Here is a 21,721-nt window from a genome sequence, read left to right as displayed (position 1 = left end):
CATCTGCAATATCCAGTCCCCATAGCTCTCTGCTTTTATTGTGTAAAAAAAACGATTTGATACATATGCAAATTAACCTGAGATGAGTCCTGTCCCTGACTCATCTCGTGTACAGGACTCATCTCAGGTTAATTTGCATATGTATCATCTTTTTTTTTTTTTTTTTACACAATAAAGGCACACAGAGCTATGGGGACTGGGTATTGCAGATGTGCTAACGCCATCTAGCAGCCCATGCCATCAGCTCTATACCCAAAATCCCGGTGACAGGTTCCCTTTAATTTTTTTATTTTTTTTTTAACCCTCAAGTGACCTAAGAATTCTGCATTAAAGAATGCTATTTTCCCTTATAACCATGTTATAAGGGAAAACAACAATTTATAGAATACTGAACCCGAACTTCTGTGAAGAAGTCCGGGTTCAAGTCTGGGAACCAAACATGCCGATTTTTCTCACATGCGTGCAAAACGCATTAAAACGCTCTGCACTCGTGTGGGGGGAAAAAAAAAAATCTTGCATGTTCCCCCAACGCCCATGTGAACCCAGCCTAAGTGGAGACAGCCATATGCTCTCTGACTGGATTCAGCAACAGTCTCTACCCAGGCACCGGTTCCTGTGGTGGGACCTGCATCAGTCATACATCTATGGCAGAGATCAGCAACCTCTGGCACTCCAGCTGTTCAGAAAGTACAACTCCCAGAATGCTTCATTCACTTCTGTGGGAGTTGTAAACACAGTCAAGCATGTGTGCATGCTGGGAGTTGTAGTTTCACAGCAGCTAGAGTGCCAAAGGTTGCTGATCTATGGTATATCCCACCTGTGGGTAGGTCTAAGGTCCTGACTAAATGTCTAAGCTGGGAGTACTCCTTTAAGTTTTTGTTAGGCCACTTTCAAACATTTGTATTTTGCATCAGTATTTGGTAGCCAAACCAGGAATGGAACAGAAACAAAGAAAAAAAAAATATGGAAAATATTTCTAGATCTTCCTGGTTTAGGTTTACCAATACTGATGCAAAATATTCAAGTGTGAATAAACCCTTGGCTTGGAGGGCTGATTCAGTTGGAAAACACACCAGACTGTGTACATGACTGACATTTTATTGTGTGAACTACGTCATGGCTACATTTACATATTAACAGTAACATTAACACATTGAGAAGTTAAAATAAAAACGGGTACCCTGAACTTTCTCCTCACATTCTTTTATAGAAGAGTATTCTAAACAGCAGCATTTCTCCATTCCAGTCCCCAAGGCACTCAACTTACAGGGTAGAAATTCCCTATTCAGATAAATGGTGCTAAGCTGCAATCCCACAAAGACAAGAGCGGTGCTTCTAGGAGAAAGCAGCCACCAGGACCTGCATCGTTCATGAAAGTGCTGTGGCTTCTTCCTGTTCACATGAAGCTACATTCCCCCACTAGGTAGAGCATACAGGTACACAGCACTCGCACAAAGGCTGATCGGCAGGGATGCCAGACAGGCCATCAATATTCCAAATCCAGAAAGTCTCTAAGGGTGCCTTCACCTGAACAGGCTTGCTTCCAAAACGGCTCCGTTGCAGAAACTCCTGCCTTGTGTGAAGGCACTTGTAAAGCTTTGTTGTTGTTGAGGACTAAAACTGAGAATAACTGCTACAGTAATGGTATTAATTACTCATGTTTTGGCAATTTTGATAGTATGGCTTAAGCTAATAAGAGGTTTTATTTGTCTTTGTGCATAATTAACTTAAAGGGGAGTCTTTCAGCAGTTTTGGAGAATTTGATATAAAATAGTTCAGTCAACAACTTCCTAACAGGAATGTACATATTGCTGCACGTCTAAATCGACATCTTGTTAAACAGCGCATCTTACTTACATATTTTACACAGTTATATACATATGTAGACAATTCACAGCTTGACCTTATGTTGTTTTCATGTAACGTTTCAGAAATAGAAAGCAACACCAAGCATTACATGAACACCTACATAGAACATATACAACAACAACAAAAAGTTTCAACATTTACATAACCTCGCACAAAATTGACCAAAGGAATCATTGGGATGAAAAATCATCTGGGAATTCATGGAGCATAGAAATGCGATAGCTGAGAAGTCCATGTTGTTCACTTTAGTAGTCTATATAAGGGATGCTCCACATGTAGCCTTCCAGCGGTTGTAAAACTACAACTCATGCCATGCTGTAGGCTGTCCGGGCATGCTGGGAGTTGGCGTTTTGCAACAGCTGGAGGGACGCAGGTTGGGCATCCCTGGTCTATATTAAGTAAAGGGTCTTAAAAAGGCCCCCCACACACAGTGTATTGTTGGTTCACTCTGCCAACAGCGAGAGAAGGATCAGGGGAAGTGAATACTTTCGCCTGATCCTTTTGATCTCCCAGGAGATAAGCAGCCACCTTCTCCACTCTCCCCATTGAAACCAAAATCCTATGTATGGGGGAGCTGGGAAAGATCATTCGGTTAACAGCTGGTGAATGTGCATGGCCAGCTTTGGGCGCTAGCGCACCTCGACACAAGCTTGTCGCGTAGGGTTTGGACTTCCATTAACAGTAAACCTTCAATAGTGGGGTGCCTGAAGAGTCTGTTTCTGTGTCTGGTAAAGAATCATCTTTCTGGGAGGTAGATCCTGAAAAGAATAGGAAATGTGCATTTGTGTTAACAAATCGCATGTTAAATGTACTAAGGGTAAAGCTTGAGCATTAAAGGAAACCTTACATTCACACTTTTTTCCGTGTCCATTCAGTTTTTTTCTTTTTTTGCGGATTGGATGAGGACCCATTCATTTCAACATTTCCGCAAAAAATATAGAGCATGTCCTATTCTTGTCCATTTTGCAGACAAGAATAGGCATTATTACAATCGATCCGCAAAGCCATGGATCCGGCGTCTGTATTTTATGTGGACCGCAAAATACATACGGTCATGTGAATGTAGCTTTAGGCAGCATAAAGTAGTGACGGACATGCAGATTTCAGCGGTCTGTCATGTGTTTATTAATCACCAGCCCCTTTCCTATTACTGTGCATTGGAAGAAATCTGTCAATCAGCAGTATGGATGGGGTGCATATCATGAATACACTGAATTCCTGCCTCAAAGCACTGGCAATCGCAACTATGAAACTATAATTTCTGCAAAACTAAAGCATCTTAATAGATCAGTGGCAAGACTGCTGAAATCATTACGTCCATACGTTATCCTGCCCACAGCGAGTGCAGCGTGAACAGGCTGACAGCCTTCTCTGTGTATACACTCAACATGGTGGACATAGCTTTTCTATATTGTATACCAAGCTCATTAATCCACAATACAGAATAGTTTATAGACATTTTGTTCATTGAGGCCAATTAATCTTTAGGGAGGGCCTCCGCCTAAGTATAATGACAGCCTATGCTTCTATAAAAATATCAGCATTAAATAATTGTTCATTTGCATGCCAGGATGGTGATCCATGATTCAAAGATTCTGACTCAACTTGCTAAAGTTGGCAAATGTAAATCCTAGGTACACGCCAAAATGTCCAGGCAGAATTTTCCCACCAGGCCTGTGCGGTTACAGTGTTCAGGGGGAGAAAAATGATCAACCTGATAGATCACTGGTTTTAGTATTTCTACATAGAAAATAATCCACTTTATTACAATAGAAATAAAAAAATGACTTGCATGCCACTCAGTTATTGACATGGGCACGTTCAAAAAATTTAGCGATGAGGATTCGGTGGAATGACAGGTGTTGATTTTGGCCTTTATTTAGGTAGGAGGGTGCCAAATGTTGCACATGTTTCCTTCTGAAATACATTTTTTCTGATAAAGAACATACTTCAATTAAAAAGTTGATTGGTAAGGGAAAAACATAGCGAAAGCAAATTATAGGCTGCTCAGCTAAAATCATCTCAAAGACGCAAACGGAAGCAGCGAGCTCCTGTTCGAATGGATCAAAAAACGGCAAAGGCTCAGCCAATCATCACCTTGCTAGTGAGAACTAAACTGCAGGGAGACAGGAAGTTGCCAGCAAGATCGCCGTTAGCTTCCTCCATAAATATGTGCGGTGTCAGGGAAAGGATGATACATGCAGATCTTCACAAGCATTCCCACAGGGCACAGCGCATGCTCCCTCGCAGCACCCAAAATGTATTTGCCCACTGCCTAGTAATCAGCAGCAGCTAAACATTACTGATCAGGGAGGCTCAAGTCCTCTGCAAGAAAATGGCACCATTTACCATTTTGTCCATCTTTCACATGCCCATTCAACAGAGAACAAGAACTGACAGCCCACAGATATCATCCTTGTGCGGCCTGTTTTTCCAGGATGACTGCTAGGACGTGCTGGTGAGGTATTTTTAAGTTTTTTATTCTCATCGAAATGAAAAACTGATGGACAGCTGGCAAACTGCAAAAATGGAAGATAGCGTTTCATATTGCTCGCGTAGGGCCGAACAGACCAATGCCAGTGTGACCAGAGCTTTACTTGCAAATACCTCACGGTTTTTGTACTTTTTGTTTCCTCCTTCGTTCAAAAAGGAGATTTTTGTATAACTTACCAGTTAAATCTCTTTCTCGCTCTTCCTTGGGGGACACAGACCTTGGGTATAGCTCAGCTCCCTAGGAGGCGTGACACTAAGTAAAACTGTTAAGCCCCTCCTCCATCAGCTATACCCTCAGCCTGGAGATAGAGGCTACCAGTTGCGTGTCCAAGTAGTGAAAGGATAACAACCAACAATGGAAACAACCAGCCAGCAACCCAACGGGGCGCCAGACCATAACCCCGTAACCAAACACAGAAGGGTGGGTGCTGTGTCCCCCAAGGAAGAGCGAGAAAGAGATTTAACTGGTAAGTTATACAAAAATCTCCTTTTCTCGCCCATTTTCCTTGGGGGACACAGACCTTGGGACGTTCAAGAGCAGTCCAAGAAGGGAGGGACCACAAACCCAAGGCGGACCACCACCGGAGCATCAGGAAACCGCTGCCTGCAAAACCAGGCGGCCCAAAGCAGCATCCGCTGATGCATGCGTATGCACTCTATAGAACCTTGTGAAAGTGTGCAGAGAGGACCAAGTGGCTGCTTTGCACAACTGTTCAGCCGAGGCCCGATGCCTCTGCGCCCAGGAAGCCCCGACTGCTCTGGTGGAATGAGCAGTGACGCTGAAAGGCGGAGCTCTACCCTTGGCTCGATAAGCCTCAGACACCGCCAGTTTAATGAAACGGGCAATAGCCACCTTGGAGACCGCCAAACCCTTGCGCGAACCCTCCGGAACCACAAACAGGGAGTCCGTGCGCCGAAAGGATCCGGTGACCTCCAGGTAAATCTTCAACGCCCTGACCACATCCAGACGGTGCAGTTCCCGTTCTCTGGGGTGGGAAGGAGAGGGACAGAGCGACGGAAGGACGATGTCCTCATTGATGTGAAAGGCGGAGACCACCTTTGGCAGGAAGGACGGGACAGGCCGAAGCACAACCTTATCCTGGTGGAAGATCAGGAAAGGTTCGGAGCAAGAAAGAGCCGCTAACTCCGACACCCGTCGGAGAGATGTGATGGCCACAAGAAAGATGACCTTGCAGGACAGAAGGCGAGGGGAGACCTCCCGTAAAGGCTCGAAGGGGGCTGATTGGAGCGCCGAGAGCACCACATTCAGGTCCCAGGATGGAACTGGAGGGCGGTACGGCGGTACAGAGTGAGCCACCCCTTGTAAGAAGGTCTTAATTGGCCCCAGAGGGGCCAGGGGACGCTGGAGAAGAATAGACAGCGCCGAAATCTGTCCCTTCAGAGAACTGAGGCTCAGCCCCAGGTCCAGACCCGACTGGAGGAAGGACAGGATCGTGGGAAGAGAAAACCGGAGAGGTGGGATGCTCCGGGACTCACATGAACCCCAGATAGGACCTCCAAACCCGATAGTAGATCCTAGAGGACACGGGCTTACGAGCACGGATCATGGTGCGGACTACGTCCGCGGAGAAACCCCGTCGCGTTAAGACGGCGGTCTCAATAGCCACGCCGTCAAACGTAGCGAGCCTAAATGCTCGTGGAAGATCGGTCCCTGAGAGAGAAGGTCTTCCCTGGAGGGCAGTGGCCACGGTGCGTCTGCCAACAGCAACATTAGGTCGGCGTACCAAGACCGGCGGGGCCAATCCGGGGCGATCAGAATCGCGGGAACGCCCTCTGCCGCGATCCTCCGAAGAACCCGTGGCAGGAGGGGGAAAGGAGGAAAGACGTACAGAAGGGAGAATTCGCGCCACGGAAGGACGAGCGCGTCGGCGCCGTACGCCTTCGGGTCCCGTGCCCTGGCCAGGTATCGGGGGACCTTGTGGTTGAATTTGGAAGCCATGAGGTCCACGTCGGGGCGACCCCAGCGAAGACAAAGGGCTTCGAACACCTCTGGGTGCAGGGACCATTCTCCCGGGTCGATGGTGGACCGGCTCAGGAAATCCGCCGCCCAGTTGTCCACCCCCGGGATGTAAATCGCGGATAAGGCCGGCACGTGCGCCTCCGCCCAGAGGAGAATGAGGGCCACCTCTTGCATCGCAGCAGCGCTGCGAGTGCCTCCCTGATGGTTTATGTATGCCACAGCCGTGGCATTGTCCGATTGGATCCGAACAGGGTGGCCCCTCAGTAGATGGGTCCAGTGTCTGAGGGACAGAAGAATCGCCCTCAGTTCCAGAATATTGATTGGAAGTCTGGACTCCGATAGAGACCAAACGCCCTGGACGGACCGGGGAGGGAAAACCCCCCCCCACCCCCGTAAGCTGGCATCGGTGGTAATCACCAGCCAGTTCAGTGGGAGGAAGGACCTCCCCCGTAGAGGGATATGCAACCACCAGCTGAGGGAAGCCCGAGCCAGGGGAGGCAGAAGAAAGGTCCTGTCCAGACTCCTCGGTGATTTGTCCCAGGCCGACAGAATTGCCCTCTGAAAGGTGCGGGATCGGAATTGTGCGAACGGCACCGCTTCGAAACAGGCAACCATCTTCCCCAACAACCGCATGCTGGATCTGAGGGAAGGGCGGTGATGACGGAGGAGACTGCGAACAGACCCGCAAAGGGCCAGACGCTTGTCCGACGGGAGGCGGACCTCCGCCAACTCCGTATCCAGGAGCATCCCCAGGAAGATCAGCCGTCTGGAGGGGGTAAGGGAAGACTTGGGGTGGTTGATGATCCAACCGAACCGCGTCAGGGTCTCCAGAGTGAGTCCCACACTGCCGGATGCCTGAGAGAAGGAGGGTGCCTTGACCAAGATGTCGTCCAAGTAAGGGAGAAGAAAAACACTTCTTGAACGCAGAAGGGCCAAGACAGGGGCCAGGACCTTGGTGAATACTCGAGGAGCCGTCGCCAGACCAAAGGGAAGGGCGACGAATTGGAAGTGATCGTCCCCCACTGCGAAGCGCAGGAAGCGGTGATGACATGGAGCAACCGGAACGTGGAGATATGCATCTTGAACGTCGATTGAGGCCATGAAATCCCCTCTTTCCAGGGAGGCCACCGCGGACCTGAGAGACTCCATCCGGAATCTCTGCAGTCGGAGAAAACGGTTCAGGCGCTTTAGGTCCAAGATCGGTCGCACTGAGCCTTCCTTCTTGGGAACCACAAAGAGGTTCGAGTAGAACCCCCTGAACCTTTCCGTCGGAGGCACGGGGGCGACGACACCCTTGTCCGTTAGAGAGCGAATGGCCGTGAAGAAGGCGGCCGCTCGTACAGGATCCCGCGGAGGACGGGACCGGAAGAAACGGTCTGGCGGAATGGACGCAAATTCGATCTTGTATCCGCAAGATACAACCTCGAGCGCCCATGCGTCTGAGATGTGGGCCCGCCATACGTTCCTGAACAGTAGAAGGCGGCCCCCCACCCGGGTGGGTGGGGGCGCACCTTCAGGCAGAGGGCTGCTGGCCTGTGGGAGCCCGTGTGGGCTGGGGCTTGCGCCAGGTAGATTGCGTCCGAAAAAACGGCTTCTTGCGTCTATCCTGGGCTGGGCCAGAGGAAGAAGAACCGGCCGCGGGTCTAGACCCGGTGGGCTTGCGAAAGGACCGAAAACGGGACGAACCAGCGCGACCACGGGGGGCGCCCCTCGGCCTGGACTGGGGGAGGTGAGTACTCTTCCCACCCGTGGCCTCAGATATAAGTTCGTCCAGACGGGTTCCGAACAAGCGGGAACCCGTGAATGGTAGGCCAGCCAAAGAGCGTTTGGAAGCGGCGTCCGCCGCCCAAACCTTCAGCCAGAGTTCCCTCCTGACAGAAACTGCCAGGGCAGAGGAACGGGCAATGAGGGCACCCGCATCAAGAGAGGCCTCACAGACAAATTTTCCGGCCTGGACAATTAGTTGGGCTAAGGAACGGAGGTCCTGTAGAGGGACGTCCGACCCTAACTCCCGTTCCAGTTGCAAACCCCATTCAGAGACCGCTTTACCAGCCCAGGCGGAGGCAAAGACCGGTCTAAGGGCCGAACCAGAGGCAGTAAATATGGCCTTGGAGAGGGATTCCGTACGACTGTCCTCAGCAGACTGGAGGGAAGATCCGTCTTGTACAGGAATAGTAGTGCTTTTGGACAGGCGAGCCACGGGAGGATCAACCTTAGGCGGGGACGTCCACGTGGTCACAGAATCCGCTGGAAAGGGATAACAAATGTCCAGCTTTTTGGGTGTAACAAAGCGGACGTTAGGCCGGGTCCAAGCCTTGGACACCACAGAAGAAAAATCAGCGTGGATGGGAAAGACCTTGGAGGCCTGTCTGGGGCGAAGAAAGGACACGCCGGCCTGTTCAGAGCTGGGGGGGTCATCGTGTATGTGAAAGGTATCACGGATGCTAGTGATAAGATGCCCCACCGCGGACGCCAATTTGGACGGAAGCTCTGAGTCCATGTCCACGTCCGAATCCGCCAGTTCTCCCTCAGAAGGCGTATCCCTTTGAGAGGATAGACTTGACTGAGCTCGCACGCATGGCGGAGAGAGCGAAGCATCTGGAGAAGATGTGCGCTCAACCCTTGAACGTTTCTGAATATGCCGGGCCCTGGAAGATTCGCTGGGAGGCAGGGAATCAGTGGGGGCGGCAGAAACGGTAGTCCCAGCGGGTGCGACAGGGATTGTGGCAGCCTGCGGGAGAGGCGGTCTATCCACGAGACGGCCCACTACATGTGTAAGGCTTTCCACCGCCTGAGACAGAGACCTAGCCCAGTCAGGGGGTTCAGAGGCACCGGGGGGCGCAGCGGAAAGCGGGCCCTGCACCGGGGCCTGACATGCAAGGCAATGCGGCTCAGATTGCCCACGCGGAAAAAGTTCCTTGCAGGCGGTACAGGCATGGTACCAGGGTTTGGGGGCACCCGTGGGATCTGACATGTTGAAAAAGTGGTCGTACCCTGATACAGAGACCACAAGGGGTTGCAGCAGCTATGACCAGGAGGGTTAGGAGAGGGTTAACTGTCCTACCAGTGTCAGAAGAACGTCAGGAGTGAAGTCCAGATCAACAGCTGCAGAAAGGCAGCAACAGCAGAGAGCGTGCGTCCCAGAAACGCAATCTATGCACCAGGAGTCTCCCACGTGGCTCAGCTTCCAGAACGGAGTGAGGAAGCGCGGCAAAAAACCTCAGCAGAGGCGCGGGAAGAAGCTCCGCCCCCTACACGTTTGAATGTCTCCTGTGAAGGAGAACGTAACTCCGCCCCCAATGACGCGCGCGCGCGCGAAAAAAAGAGCACGCCCCCTGCTGCCGTGACTCTCAGGTTTATGCAGGAGCGTGAGAAACGAAAACCTTTGTCCGTAGAACAAGGCCCGCAGGCCCAAGTGCGCGGCGATATGCAGGTGGGTGACCTCACCGAGCCTCCTCTGCCACAATGTCCCCCGCCGAGCCCGAACCGCCGATGTCGGGCCTAAGCCCCGCCCCCCGATCACGCACGGAGCGGCGGCGGCGGGGAGGGAGAAGGATGTCAGGAGAGTAATCCGGGCCCTATAAACAGCGTGGGGAATCAGCCATTGGGGAGCGGAAGCAGCCGCAGATGGGGAGATCTACAGAGCGCTCAAATGACGACCACGGGTGCCCCCCCAAACCCAGTGCAAATAGGGACAGGGTATGGGCTGGAAAAGCCATCTTACCTGTCTTCACCCTCAGTTCCTTCCAGCAGGGTCGCCCCTTCAGCTACTGGCACCGCAGTGGCAGGAAGCTGGGAGAGGGGCTTTGCGTGCGGGCGACCCCCTAGCTGGCGGGATGTAGGGGAGCCATTGCTGCCCAGATCCCCTATTGCTTCTGTGGGGGAGGCAGCAGTGCAGATAGTTGGCACTGGCGCAGCTCACCCCGGGAGAGCAGAGAGGCCCAATGCGTCTCTGGTATCCCTAGGAAAAAACAAAAATAAAATAACAAATTAGAGAAAAAATTACAACAAGGAGAAAACAGCCCTGCAGTAGCAGGGAGTGTCTTGCCTCCTTGGACACTAAGCTAAAACTGGTAGCCTCTATCTCCAGGCTGAGGGTATAGCTGATGGAGGAGGGGCTTAACAGTTTTACTTAGTGTCACGCCTCCTAGGGAGCTGAGCTATACCCAAGGTCTGTGTCCCCCAAGGAAAATGGGCGAGAAACATGGCTGCACGAACACATGAACTATAAAACTCATCTAACCTTCCACAATGTGCTTCTGGCTGCAATAACACAAGCAACGTGTGGAAAAGGGGGGTGCTGTTTCTGGAAAAACAGACACTTTTTACTAATCTCAGAGATGCTATGCAGAAAAGTACAGCCACTTTTGGAGCAGGGGTGCACAAACAGAGGCCCACACAGCCATGGTTTATGGCCCCCGTCCTGCTGGACAGAAACACAGCCTGTTTCCGGGACCCCGAAGAGAAGACAGTTTATTACCCCTTCTTCTGTACATAGCTCTTAGTAAGCGCTATGCAGGGGCTGTTTTCTCCTGTAACTGGGGCTCCTTTGGATGACCCAGTTACAGTGGGGAAAGCTGTAATTTTAAAAAAAATTGGAAAGTCATCATTTATCAGGTTTTCCCCAAGAGGCAGTAATAACCAATGAGCACCACCTTCTGCCAGTGAAGGAAACGATCATTTATGACCAGGAGGTAGGATGGCAGGATGGAAGGCCCCATTACACTACACGATTCTAAGGCCAATTGTTGGAAACAAGTGTTCACAGGAACGCTTATTCCTAATAGCTGGCCTGAATAATCGTGCCGCCAATAAATGAGAAAACACTCATTAGGATGAAAGAGGCACAGTTATCGGCAGCCAATCTCCCTCTGTACTCATGCCAATAATCAATAGAACTGAATGAAGGAAGAATACCTTGGTAGCAATCATTCCTCCCCATTCACTTTGCATAGGTCTATGTAACAGCCCAATGCAAACGAGCGCTGATTGACAATTTTTGCAGCCCTCGAAATAGAGCAATGTGGACAAGACCAAAAAAAGCTATGCACCCCTAGAAATAAATCCTGTTGCCTACTTTTGAATATATCAGCAGCAGCCTTTCCTCAGGCTTCAGTCCTCTAGTAGCTATGGGTTTATATGGATTGGACCCTCTAGTAGGGGACAGATCCTTTAAAGGGGTTGTCTGGGCTTTTTCTATTGATGACCTGTTCTCAGGATAGGTGATCAATAACAGATTGGCGGGGGTCCGACACCCGGCACCCCCGCCAATCAGGTATATGGGGAGACTGTGTGCGCACAAGCCGTCTCTCTTCCTGGTTGCTGCTGTATGTCTATGGAACAACAGCGGACAGGAAGAGAGAAGGGAGACAGCATGTGCGCACTGCTCGCACCGTCTCCTCATACTGATCGCGGGGGTCCCAGGTATCGGACTCCCGACGATCTGATATTGATGAGATAGAAAAAGCCTGGACAACCCCTTTAATAAGTATATGGGGCTCCATAGCCTTTAATTCTAGAAAAGAGTGGTGATCTGAGATCACAGACCAATGACAATATCACTTTAACTGGATTTTCCATGTAATTAAATGAAGTTAAGGCTGCTAATGATATAGTCTGGCTACTGTCTTTAAGACTATATAGGGTACTTAAAGGGAACCTGTCACCGGGATTTTGTGTATAGAGCTGAGGACATGGGTTGCTAGATGGCCGCTAGCACATCCGCAATACCCAGTCCCCATAGCTCTGTGTGCTTTTATTGTGGAAAAAACCCGATATGATACATATGCAAATTAACCTGAGATGAGTCCTGTATGTGAGATGAGTCAGGGACAGGACTCATCTCAGGGTAATTTGCATATGTATCAAATCGGTTTTTTTACACAATAAAAGCACACAGAGCTATGGGGACTGGGTATTGCAGATGTGCTAGCGGCCATCTAGCAACCCATGTCCTGAGCTCTATACCCAAAATCCCGGTGACGGGTTCCCTTTAACACTTTAAGAGGCATTAACATACCACAAGACCATACACAATAGATCTCCTATGACTATAACATGGCAGTGTCGCCTCACCCAGTGCCTCAGACATGTGCCCCCTAACCACAAACCAACACCACGTGACAGAAGTGTTCAAAAACAAAGCTTTAGATCACCTTTCTTTTTCCTAGAGTGCTAACATCATAGAGAAGACACATGGGACATAGACCCGATCATCTCTTGAGGGGAAAAAAGGAAAAAAAAAAAAAAAAAAAAAGTTCACATTTTCACTTAGAATTAAGGAAAGCAATTCCTTGCCCAATATATGGAGGTCACTTGCCTTGGGTTTGTGAAACAAAATCCTGGCACACAAGGAGGTTTCAATGTGTTCAATATTGATGACCTATTGGTGGTAGTCCGAACATGGCACCCCCGCCGATCAACTGTGTAAAGAGAGACACAGCCTGCTCGCAGCTTACCAAGCACAATGTCATCCATTGGATAGCAGCTGTGCTTGGTATTCCAAATGGGAACGAGCTGCCCCCTGGCCAAGTGACCACTGAACCAGACATCAGTGACCTAGGAAGAGGCTGTGGTACACACTGGTGCGTTGCGGCATCTTCAAACAGCTGATCCCTGGGGTGCCAGGATCCTAAGGATAGACCATCAATATTCAACACCTGGAAAATCCCTTTCACTTCAGTGCACTGTGCAGGAGACAACCAATGCACAGGCACTGCATTCAGACCCCACTGATCAAAAACTTTTGATGTGTCTCTATGACATCTCAAAAGTCTTTTGAGAACTCAGTTACCCGCTAATAATTTTATAAAGATAAAAAAGCTCCTGTATAAAACCTCAACTTGTTCCCAAATGAACTAATTCCAGAAGAACTAAAGTAAGAGTAAAATCTAAGTAATCATCAATGAACAGAAAGGGGTGCTATCACAGGAAGGCCACATGTGGCCTAAATACTACATGTTTTCGGCAGCAAAATTGCATGTGGAATCCACAGCATTAGGCCTCATGCACATGACCGTGCCCAGATTGTGGCCTACAAACAGAAGGTACGCAATATACGGGCACCGGCCATGTGCACAACATATCACTGTATCAATCCGGAGGACACAGTGCGGAACAAAGGCACGGATGGGAAGCCCACGGAAGCCTCACTGGGTTTTCTGTCCATGCCTCTGCAACGCAAAATAGTGCATGCACTACTTTTTTGCGGTGAGGACTTTCGGATGCGAATCGTGAACCCCATTCAAGTGAATGGTTCTGCGTATGTATACGGTCGGCGCCCATGCATTGCGAACCGCAGCACAGCCACGGCTGACACAGTCGTGTGCATGAGGCCTTATACTCTAGCAGCAAAGTGGATGAGATTAAAGAAAATGTGTCCTCAGAAAATGACCTATTCTTTAAATTACATTCTTATGTTTAACTTTTTTTTTTTTTTTTTTTTTAAGAATTGTCGATGATGTTATTTTTAATTTTCCATGTCATCTAAATTACAAAAATCCTGCAGTTTTTACACTGGCCACTAAGCCTAATAGGCTGTACAGTCAGCCTAAACCTGCCTGTAATGATATCACCTCTGTGTACAGATAAGACAGGATCCACCATTCACAAAAGGCGATTGTACAGGGAAAGAATAGATAAGATTTGATAATGTCCTCTACACAGATCATGCCTAGAAAACTCTCCCATAGAAGTCAATGAGGTCCCCTCCTGACCACTGTGTCTATGGTCCATGAGGCTGCCGCAAAGCAATTTTTTAATGCTCTTTAAATGCTATTAAAAGGAAATGTGTCACCCAAAAAAATCTTATCTGCCAGCTAAAACTAGATCTGTTTTTATTTTCCGATTACAGATATTCTATTTTAGGAACATAATTATGGGGGTGGCCATTTTGTCTGAGCTGTTCTTAACAGCATTTACACAGCATTAAGAAAATTGTTTTACGGCAGCCCCATGGACCATAGACACAATGGTCAGGAGGGGACCCTATTGACTGTGGGAGAGTTTTCTCCGCCTGCTCTGTGATCTGTGCAGAGGTTATTGTACAAGGGAAGAAGAGATAAGATTTCACTATCACTTATTGTGAATGGCGGATCCTGTCTTATCTACACACAGAGATGATGATATTACTGGCAGGATTAGAATGAGTTACCTACAGTAAAGTAATCTGCATAAACCAAAAAGTGGCACCAATTTATTAGACATAGTAGCCAGTGCAGAAACTCTAGGATTTTTGGTTTTAGTTTAAATATAAAACATGACAAAAATTATTTAAAAATAGGTTAAACATAAAAAAAAAAAGTGATTTAAACAGAAGAGAACTGGCAGGAAAAAAAAATTGATTACACATTTCCTTTAAGGCCAAATGCACACGAACATGAGCGGTCCGTGGTATCCCGGCCTGGAATTGGTAGCTATGACGCCGTGCGCTTCATGCCGCCGCTGCAGTACAGTAAAACACTCTTATGATTTATACAAGTGTATTACTGTACTGCAGCGGCGGCATGAAGCGCATTGCGTCATAGCAACAAATGACGCCGTGCTCTCAGCAGGATGCCAGGCCGGGATACCACGGACTGCTCACATCCGTGTGCATTCAACCTAAAGCAAATCTTATCCACAAGCCCCTCAAGAAATATGCAGCAGAAAATGACATGCAGAACAGATATGGAATCCACAGCATGTGAATTTATCCCTGTGCAATGCAAATCCGCAGTATTTACAACCCAAAACCCACACCGAACCTGCCACTTGTGGCCTTACCCTTAAAGAGGACCTTTCATGTGTCCAGACATTATAAACTGAGTATCAGGATACGTAGGGGATGGTGCAGGGATCTAACTGCTCTTACTAGTTTTCCTGGACACCGCTCCGTTTGCCTGCTGTGGCCCCCGTTGTATTCTCCCGCCTGGTATGCTAATAGCATTGGAGCAATAAGGAGGAGACCGAGTCTTTCTCTGTGGGCGTCTCCTTCTCCCCTGGCTGTAGCGCTGTCCAATCGCAGCGGAGAGCGTCACAGCCAGGGAGAAGGTGATTTATTTTATTTTTCTTTCCCTGGCTGTGACGCTCTCCGCTGCGATTGGACAGCGCTACAGCCAGGGGAGAAGGAGACGCCCACAGAGAAAGACTCGGTCTCCTCCTTATTGCTCCAATGCTATTAATTAGCATACCAGGCGGGAGAATACAACGGGGGCCACAGCAGGCAAACGAAGCGGCGCCCAGGAAAACTAGTAAGAGCAGTTAGATCCCTGCACCATCCCCTACGTATCCTGATACTCCGTTTAAAATGTCTGGACCCATGAAAGGTCCTCTTTAAGCCGTCTGACAGATTGCAATTGGCCTCCCACCATAGACCACAATCGACATGAGATAATTTAGAAATCCAAAAGGTGGATTTACACGGCCCGATAACCGGGCAAATTATCAGGAACAAACATTCCTGTGCACGCTCGTTCCCGGCAATCTACCCTTCTAAATGTGCAGCCAATCAACCGATTAATGAGCGAAACACTCGTTCATCAGGTGATCCTGTTGTTTAGGTTGGCACCTAAATCATCGTTCCTGGGCAGCAGACCGTGCTGTCTAAACAGTGATCTGCTGCCCAGAAACCATGATTCTGTATGGCAGGGATCAGCAACCTCTGGCACTTCTGCTGTTGTGAAACTACAACTCCCAGCATGCTCCTTTCATGTCTATGGGAGTTCAGAGAAAAGCCAAGCAAGTGCGCATGATGGGAGATGTAGTTTCACAACACCTGGAGTGCCGGAAGTTGCGGATCCCTGCTGTATGGGGACAAGCAGTAGCCATGCCTCGTCCTCATACTGTGGAGGAGATCACTGCGTGTAAATGCAGCGGTCCCTTACACTGAACAAGCAGCCAACTGTCGGGAAGGAACGCTTCCTTCCCAATAATCTGTTGTAGATCGGAGCGTCTAAACTAAAGGATTCTAATTCATCAATTTTACCATAAATCTCGTTTCAGCCACAAAACAAGGTGAATGGCGGTTCTATTCAATGTACACACTGTTATATACCTGGTGCGCTGTATCTCCTCATGTTTCGTGCTATGAGATCTGCGGTTGTCTCTTGTGAAATCTTTACATCTAGATCTGCTGAGATGAAAGAAAAAAAAAATTACAACAGACAAAAAACGATAAAGATTAAACAGTCTTCATTAAATGAAAAAAACAGGCAAGAACTGTGACGAGGGCCATACCGCTTTCTGTGTTTACACCATTTTGGAGTAGTTAAACACTTCTTCTCGTAGCCCTGTGAAGTCCTCGCTGAAGACCCATGGTCACATGTGAACACTGCACCTGTGGATCACATGCAGTCCACAAGGACCGCAGTGACTCTGGGGCTGTCACATCACATTTATGGGCTAGTATACATATACATGAAACGGATGACATACAGTGGAACCTGCCACCCAAAGGGGACCCATCATAAAAAATATATACACCTTTAACTGTTGTATGGATAGCAGTCTGAGGTGCTAGTTCTATGCTAAAATGACAAGATGAAGGCCAAAAGGACACTCTTGACCTCCATCTGGCCAACATAAACCTATGGACACACTTAGAGAGAGATTTAATAAATGTGGAGTAAATGATCTTATTTGCCCATGGCAACCAATCAGATTCCATCTTTCATTTTCCAAAGAAGGTCTGAAAAATGAAAGGTGGAATCTGATTGGTTGCTGTGGGCAACTAAAACAGTTTTCTGTTACATCGATTTTGATAACTCTCCCCCTTAGTGTCCTCATTGGGAGTGTTCCTTGCATACACACTAATTGTAAATGGAATTGTCCCCAAAAGCAAAACTTATCTATTCACAGGACTGGTGATTCGTGTATGATCAGGGGGTCCAATCACTGCGACCCCTACCAAGCACAACATCAGGGATCCCTAAGCGAACGGAGCAGTAGTGCACATGCGTGACCACCTCCCCAGCATCTATGGGACTAACATATAGCCCAGAACTATCCTGGAATAATATTTTTTGCCCTTGCCCATTCTGGTTCTTTTAGATATTAAATCATCTAGAATGCTAGATACCATCTGCAACCTTTAGGCATAACACACATTTACTAATATTGGCGTTTTGGAAATCAGTGGCGTCTACAATGTGATCTTCTAACAGTTACCTATGAAATAGATCATTCTGGGCTGCATTTCTCCTTTAAAGTTAAAGGGAACCTGTCACCTGGATTTTGTGTATAGAGCTGAGGACATGGGCTGCTAGATGGCCACTAGCACATCTGCAATATCCAGTCCCCATAGCTCTCTGCGCTTTTATTGTGTAAAAAACAAAACAAAAAAAAGAGTTGATACATATGCAAATTACCCTGAGATGAGTCCTGTACGTGAGATGAGTCAGGGACAGGACTCATCTCAGGTTAATTTGCATATGTATCAAATCTGTGTTTTTTTTTTTTACACAATAAAAGCACACAGAGCTATGGGTCCTGGATATTGCGGATTTGCTAGCGGCCATCTAGCAACCCATGTCATCAGCGCTATACACAAAATGCCGGGGACAGTTTCCCTTTAAGGGTACCATCATATGGCAAGTTTTCATTCCACATTTCATCCACAGGTTTCCAGAAACAGGCACATTTTATTTCGTTTTTCCCTACTGGAATCTGTTTTGGCAGGAAACATGCAGATGAAAGGATGAATGGAATGAGGAGGAGCTTTCCATTCTTTGCACACAAAGATACATCCCACCCTTGCCCCAGTGATTCGCACCATCCTGGCTGGTCAGTCCAGATTCCTGCATGCTTTCATTGCCACTGTCGGGGGTTTTGCCACCATTCTGGCTGTTATGCTGTTGACCATTGCCTCCTTTTTCGCCACCGCGTCCGGCGTGTCCACGTTTTCGTTCCTTGCGAGTGCTGATACGTATAATCCCCCGCACGAGCCGACACTCTGCATCTTGCTCTTCCAATTGGTAGTTCTGTGTCAGGCTGCTGATTAATTCTGTAATTTTGCTGCTCTTTTCCAGGAAAACCGTCTCAGACGTGCATCTTGCCAGTTCATCAATCTGATGGAGGCTAAACAATTCTGTTAGCTTGTGCCAGATAAGTTCATCAATCTCTGCACTGGACATGGAGCCGCTAAGCCGAGGCAATTCTGGATCGGACTCCTGCAAAGAATAGTAGTCCTTGGCAGAACTGCGGGACACTGGGGGCTGTAGTGGAGCAGGAGGCTCTTTGATGGGTTCCGTGTCTATGGCACCAGTCTGCCTATTATACACAGGCACACCCATTAATTTAAGATCCGGGTAACTAAAACTATTACCAAGTGCTGTTTTTTTGCCTCTATCAGCAACACGTATAGGACGGGGGCTACTAGCAGGATAACCATTCGCTGGTGGACCAACTGAGCTCTCTATAGGACAGGGAAGGTATTCCTCAGGATCTTTCTGGGGACAGCAGCTGCAGGACACCACATAGCAGAGTACAGTTTTGTAGGTTGTCCAGGCCCGGGAGAGAGTGGGGCAGCATGGTGGCTCCTCTGGTGGCGTCTCAGCAGACCCTGAAATAAAAGTAATGTCTTCTGGAGGGCTTCTACGCCGAGAGCTTGGGTGAGCTGTTGTCTCATGTGGGGAACTGCGACGTGGAGAAGGAAGATGGGCAGGGGGGGATACTCGGCCCTGAGGAACAGCCACAGGATGGGGTCGGGGCATTGCTTCATGAACAAGTCCTAAGGAAAGGTCAAAATAATATAATCAGATCTATAGACTCCTGCATTGTAATACATGACACACAATGACTACCCCTCTATATTGGATTAAGGGTACTTTCACACTAGCGTTTTTCTTTTCCGGCTTAGAGTTCCGTCCTAGGGGCTCAATATCGGAAAAGAACTGATCAGGTATATCCCCATGCATTCTGAATGGAGAGTAATCCGTTCAGTTTGCATCAGGATGTCTTCAGTTCAGTCATTTTGACTGATCAGACAAAAGAGAAAACCGTAGCATGCTACTGTTTTATCTCCGGCGAAAAAAACTGAAGACTTGTCTGAATGCCGGTGTTCTGCCAGATTTCTATAGCTTGCCGAAAGTCTATAGCGGAAGTGACGTGGTGCGCTGCGCAAGCGCACTTCCACAATCATCCGAATCATCGCCTTAAAGTGACAGTCACCTCCAGTAAAATACAGCATCTACATGAATTTGTACCCTCGCGGGCTCGGCATTTAGTAAAAATAACTCTATGCCGCCATTGATAGTAAGGAAGGAAATGGATGGTAAAGAAAGAGACTATCCATCTCTTTCTTTACCATCCATTTCCTTCTTTACTATCAATGGCGGCATAGAGTTAGTTTTACTAAATGCCGAGCCCAGCGAGGCCGAGCCCGATGCGTGGTGAGCGAAGCGAGCCCGCGAGGGTACAAATTCATGTAGATTAATGGAGATGACTGTCACTTTAAGAAATCTATACCCTTAAGTCTGCGCACGCGCAGTGTGCGAACTACTCCAGTGGAGGCAGCAGGAATGCTTCGCTGAAGTACGCTTGTGCGCTTGCGCAGCATGTCACTTCCGCTATAGACTTTCGGCAAGCTATAGAAATCTGGCAGAACACCTGATCTGGCATTTTTCCCCATAGGAATGTATTAGTCCATCTGTCCACATGACAAGCGGAGAGACGGATCCGTTCTTGCAATGCATTTGTGAGACGGATCCGGATGCATCTCACAAATGCTTTCAGTCACATACAGATCAGTGGATCTGGCGGGCAGTTCCAACGATGGAACTGCCTGCCGGATCACACTGCCACAAGTGTGAAAGTAGCCTTATATGAAGTATACTTCACCACTCCTGACATATACCGCCACACGCCAGGAGCATTCCCCAACGCATATGTCGTAAAAGCACTGCAAATAGACCCTAACTAACTGTTTTCTATAAAGACTCCAGTGGTCAAACATGTAAAATGGCAAAAGCAGTGGAAATGAGGAAAGCTTCAAGGAAAAAAACAAAAACAAACAAGGGCATGCAGGGACTAAAGACTCATAGTATACCACCTGCCCCATGTAAATATGGAATTTTCTGTTCTTTCAGGAGTAAAATACTCCGGAGGACAAATGCTGTGTGTGAACCTGGCCAATCCAGCTCTTCTATCTCTCCAATATCCCCCATTCTATTCGGATCACTCCAGCTTGTGCCTGTGATCCTTCAGTTTGCCCGTTTTAAATACTCAAGCCCTTGTTTGCACCTGGATGACCCCCGATCAGTAAGTGGAGACCCTACAAGCTGATCCTCCCTCTGTAGACTTCCGACCTCTCTCCAAAACGTCTGCCCATGAAAACTTCTCAATCCCTGCGCCAGATCTCCATCCCCAGGTATTGGCTCCTGAAGGAGCTATGGGTCCCCACAGGGCAGTCACCTGGCAGTGCCCACCTCTGCTGCTCCCCACCCGTCCTCAACATGTCTGAGGTCCGCTCACTTCACTCCTGTGCGCCCCCGTCCTCCGCCTTCTCTGCACTCTTCACCATTATACTCTCGCAATACTTACATTGATCAACTTCACAAAGAGTCAGGGGGTCGGTTCCGGTATTTTCCGGGTTCCCCGCAGCCGCCAGCTTCCGTTTCCGGTCACCACCGCCTCTACCTGTCGGCCAGGTGAGCGTCCCGGCCACACCTCTACCTGCATACCTACGTCACGCATCCTCCAGGCGTGTACGTCCCCTGCCTCCTCTATATGAGGCCGATAGAAAACACTCTAGTTACTTGTCTGCTTGTCAAATAGATGAAAACTGCAGGGATTGGTGAATCACTAGAAAAGCAGGAAACATTGCTTTCAGCTACACCCCGTTATATACAAGAATGTGCATGTAAATGTCTACATATACATTGCCTTTACAATGTAGTGTAAATACAGTAGTCTCCACAAAAATGGCCGCCCTCTGCACCTGTATATGGGCAGAACTGAGCTCTTAGAGAGCTGTGGCGCAGTACGACCTCTAGTGGCTGGATTCGACATCTCGCCATCGCCCCGCCCCTTCTAGTCGGGCGGTGACGTCACACATTGCTAATGCAGGTCTGCAGAGCCGCAGATGTGCAGAGAAGAAGGAAGATGGTGAATGAGATGTGACGTTCTGTTCGTGCTGATGCATGAATAACGAGATACAGACTCCAGTCACAAAGTCTGCAACTGGCAAGGAGGCCTCAAGGAGACAAAAGCCTGCATGACTGCAGGGAGAGCATCACTCCAAGCCTCTGAGGACTGCTAAGGCTGACTGCTCCGGGCATCCTTTACCGGTAGAGTATGGTTCTGGGATAATGAAGCTGACATCACTGAGGAAGCATGCATCCTAACTGAACTTGCCATCCTTTAATTCCTTAGCTCTTCTCTTTCTTGCCTTCCCATACTTGT

The 21,721-nt window shown here is 48.5% G+C and overlaps 1 protein-coding gene across 2 annotated transcripts; it reads right to left on the bottom strand.

The window, feature by feature from the left end:
* Window positions 1–503: 503 nt before the first annotated feature.
* KDF1 (keratinocyte differentiation factor 1) lies at window positions 504–21,152 on the bottom strand. 2 transcript variants are annotated; one of them, XM_044285159.1, is made up of 4 exons: window positions 20,861–21,152; window positions 18,093–19,049; window positions 16,377–16,454; window positions 504–2,627 (listed from the first exon to the last, which is right to left on the bottom strand). In XM_044285159.1, exons 2-4 carry the CDS (start codon window positions 19,030–19,032, stop codon window positions 2,545–2,547), a joined length of 1,101 nt encoding a protein of 366 aa, XP_044141094.1. In that variant the 5' UTR covers window positions 19,033–19,049; window positions 20,861–21,152; the 3' UTR covers window positions 504–2,544. The 2 variants fall into 2 exon arrangements, with proteins under 2 accessions (XP_044141094.1, XP_044141095.1); XM_044285160.1 differs by having other exon boundaries at window positions 16,377–16,451.
* Between the last annotated feature and the right edge of the window lie 569 nt (window positions 21,153–21,721).

The sequence above is a fragment of the Bufo gargarizans genome, chromosome 3, assembly GCF_014858855.1.
Source record: "Bufo gargarizans isolate SCDJY-AF-19 chromosome 3, ASM1485885v1, whole genome shotgun sequence".
NCBI lineage: Eukaryota > Metazoa > Chordata > Amphibia > Anura > Bufonidae > Bufo > Bufo gargarizans.
This window is presented reverse-complemented; position numbering and strand designations above follow the sequence as displayed.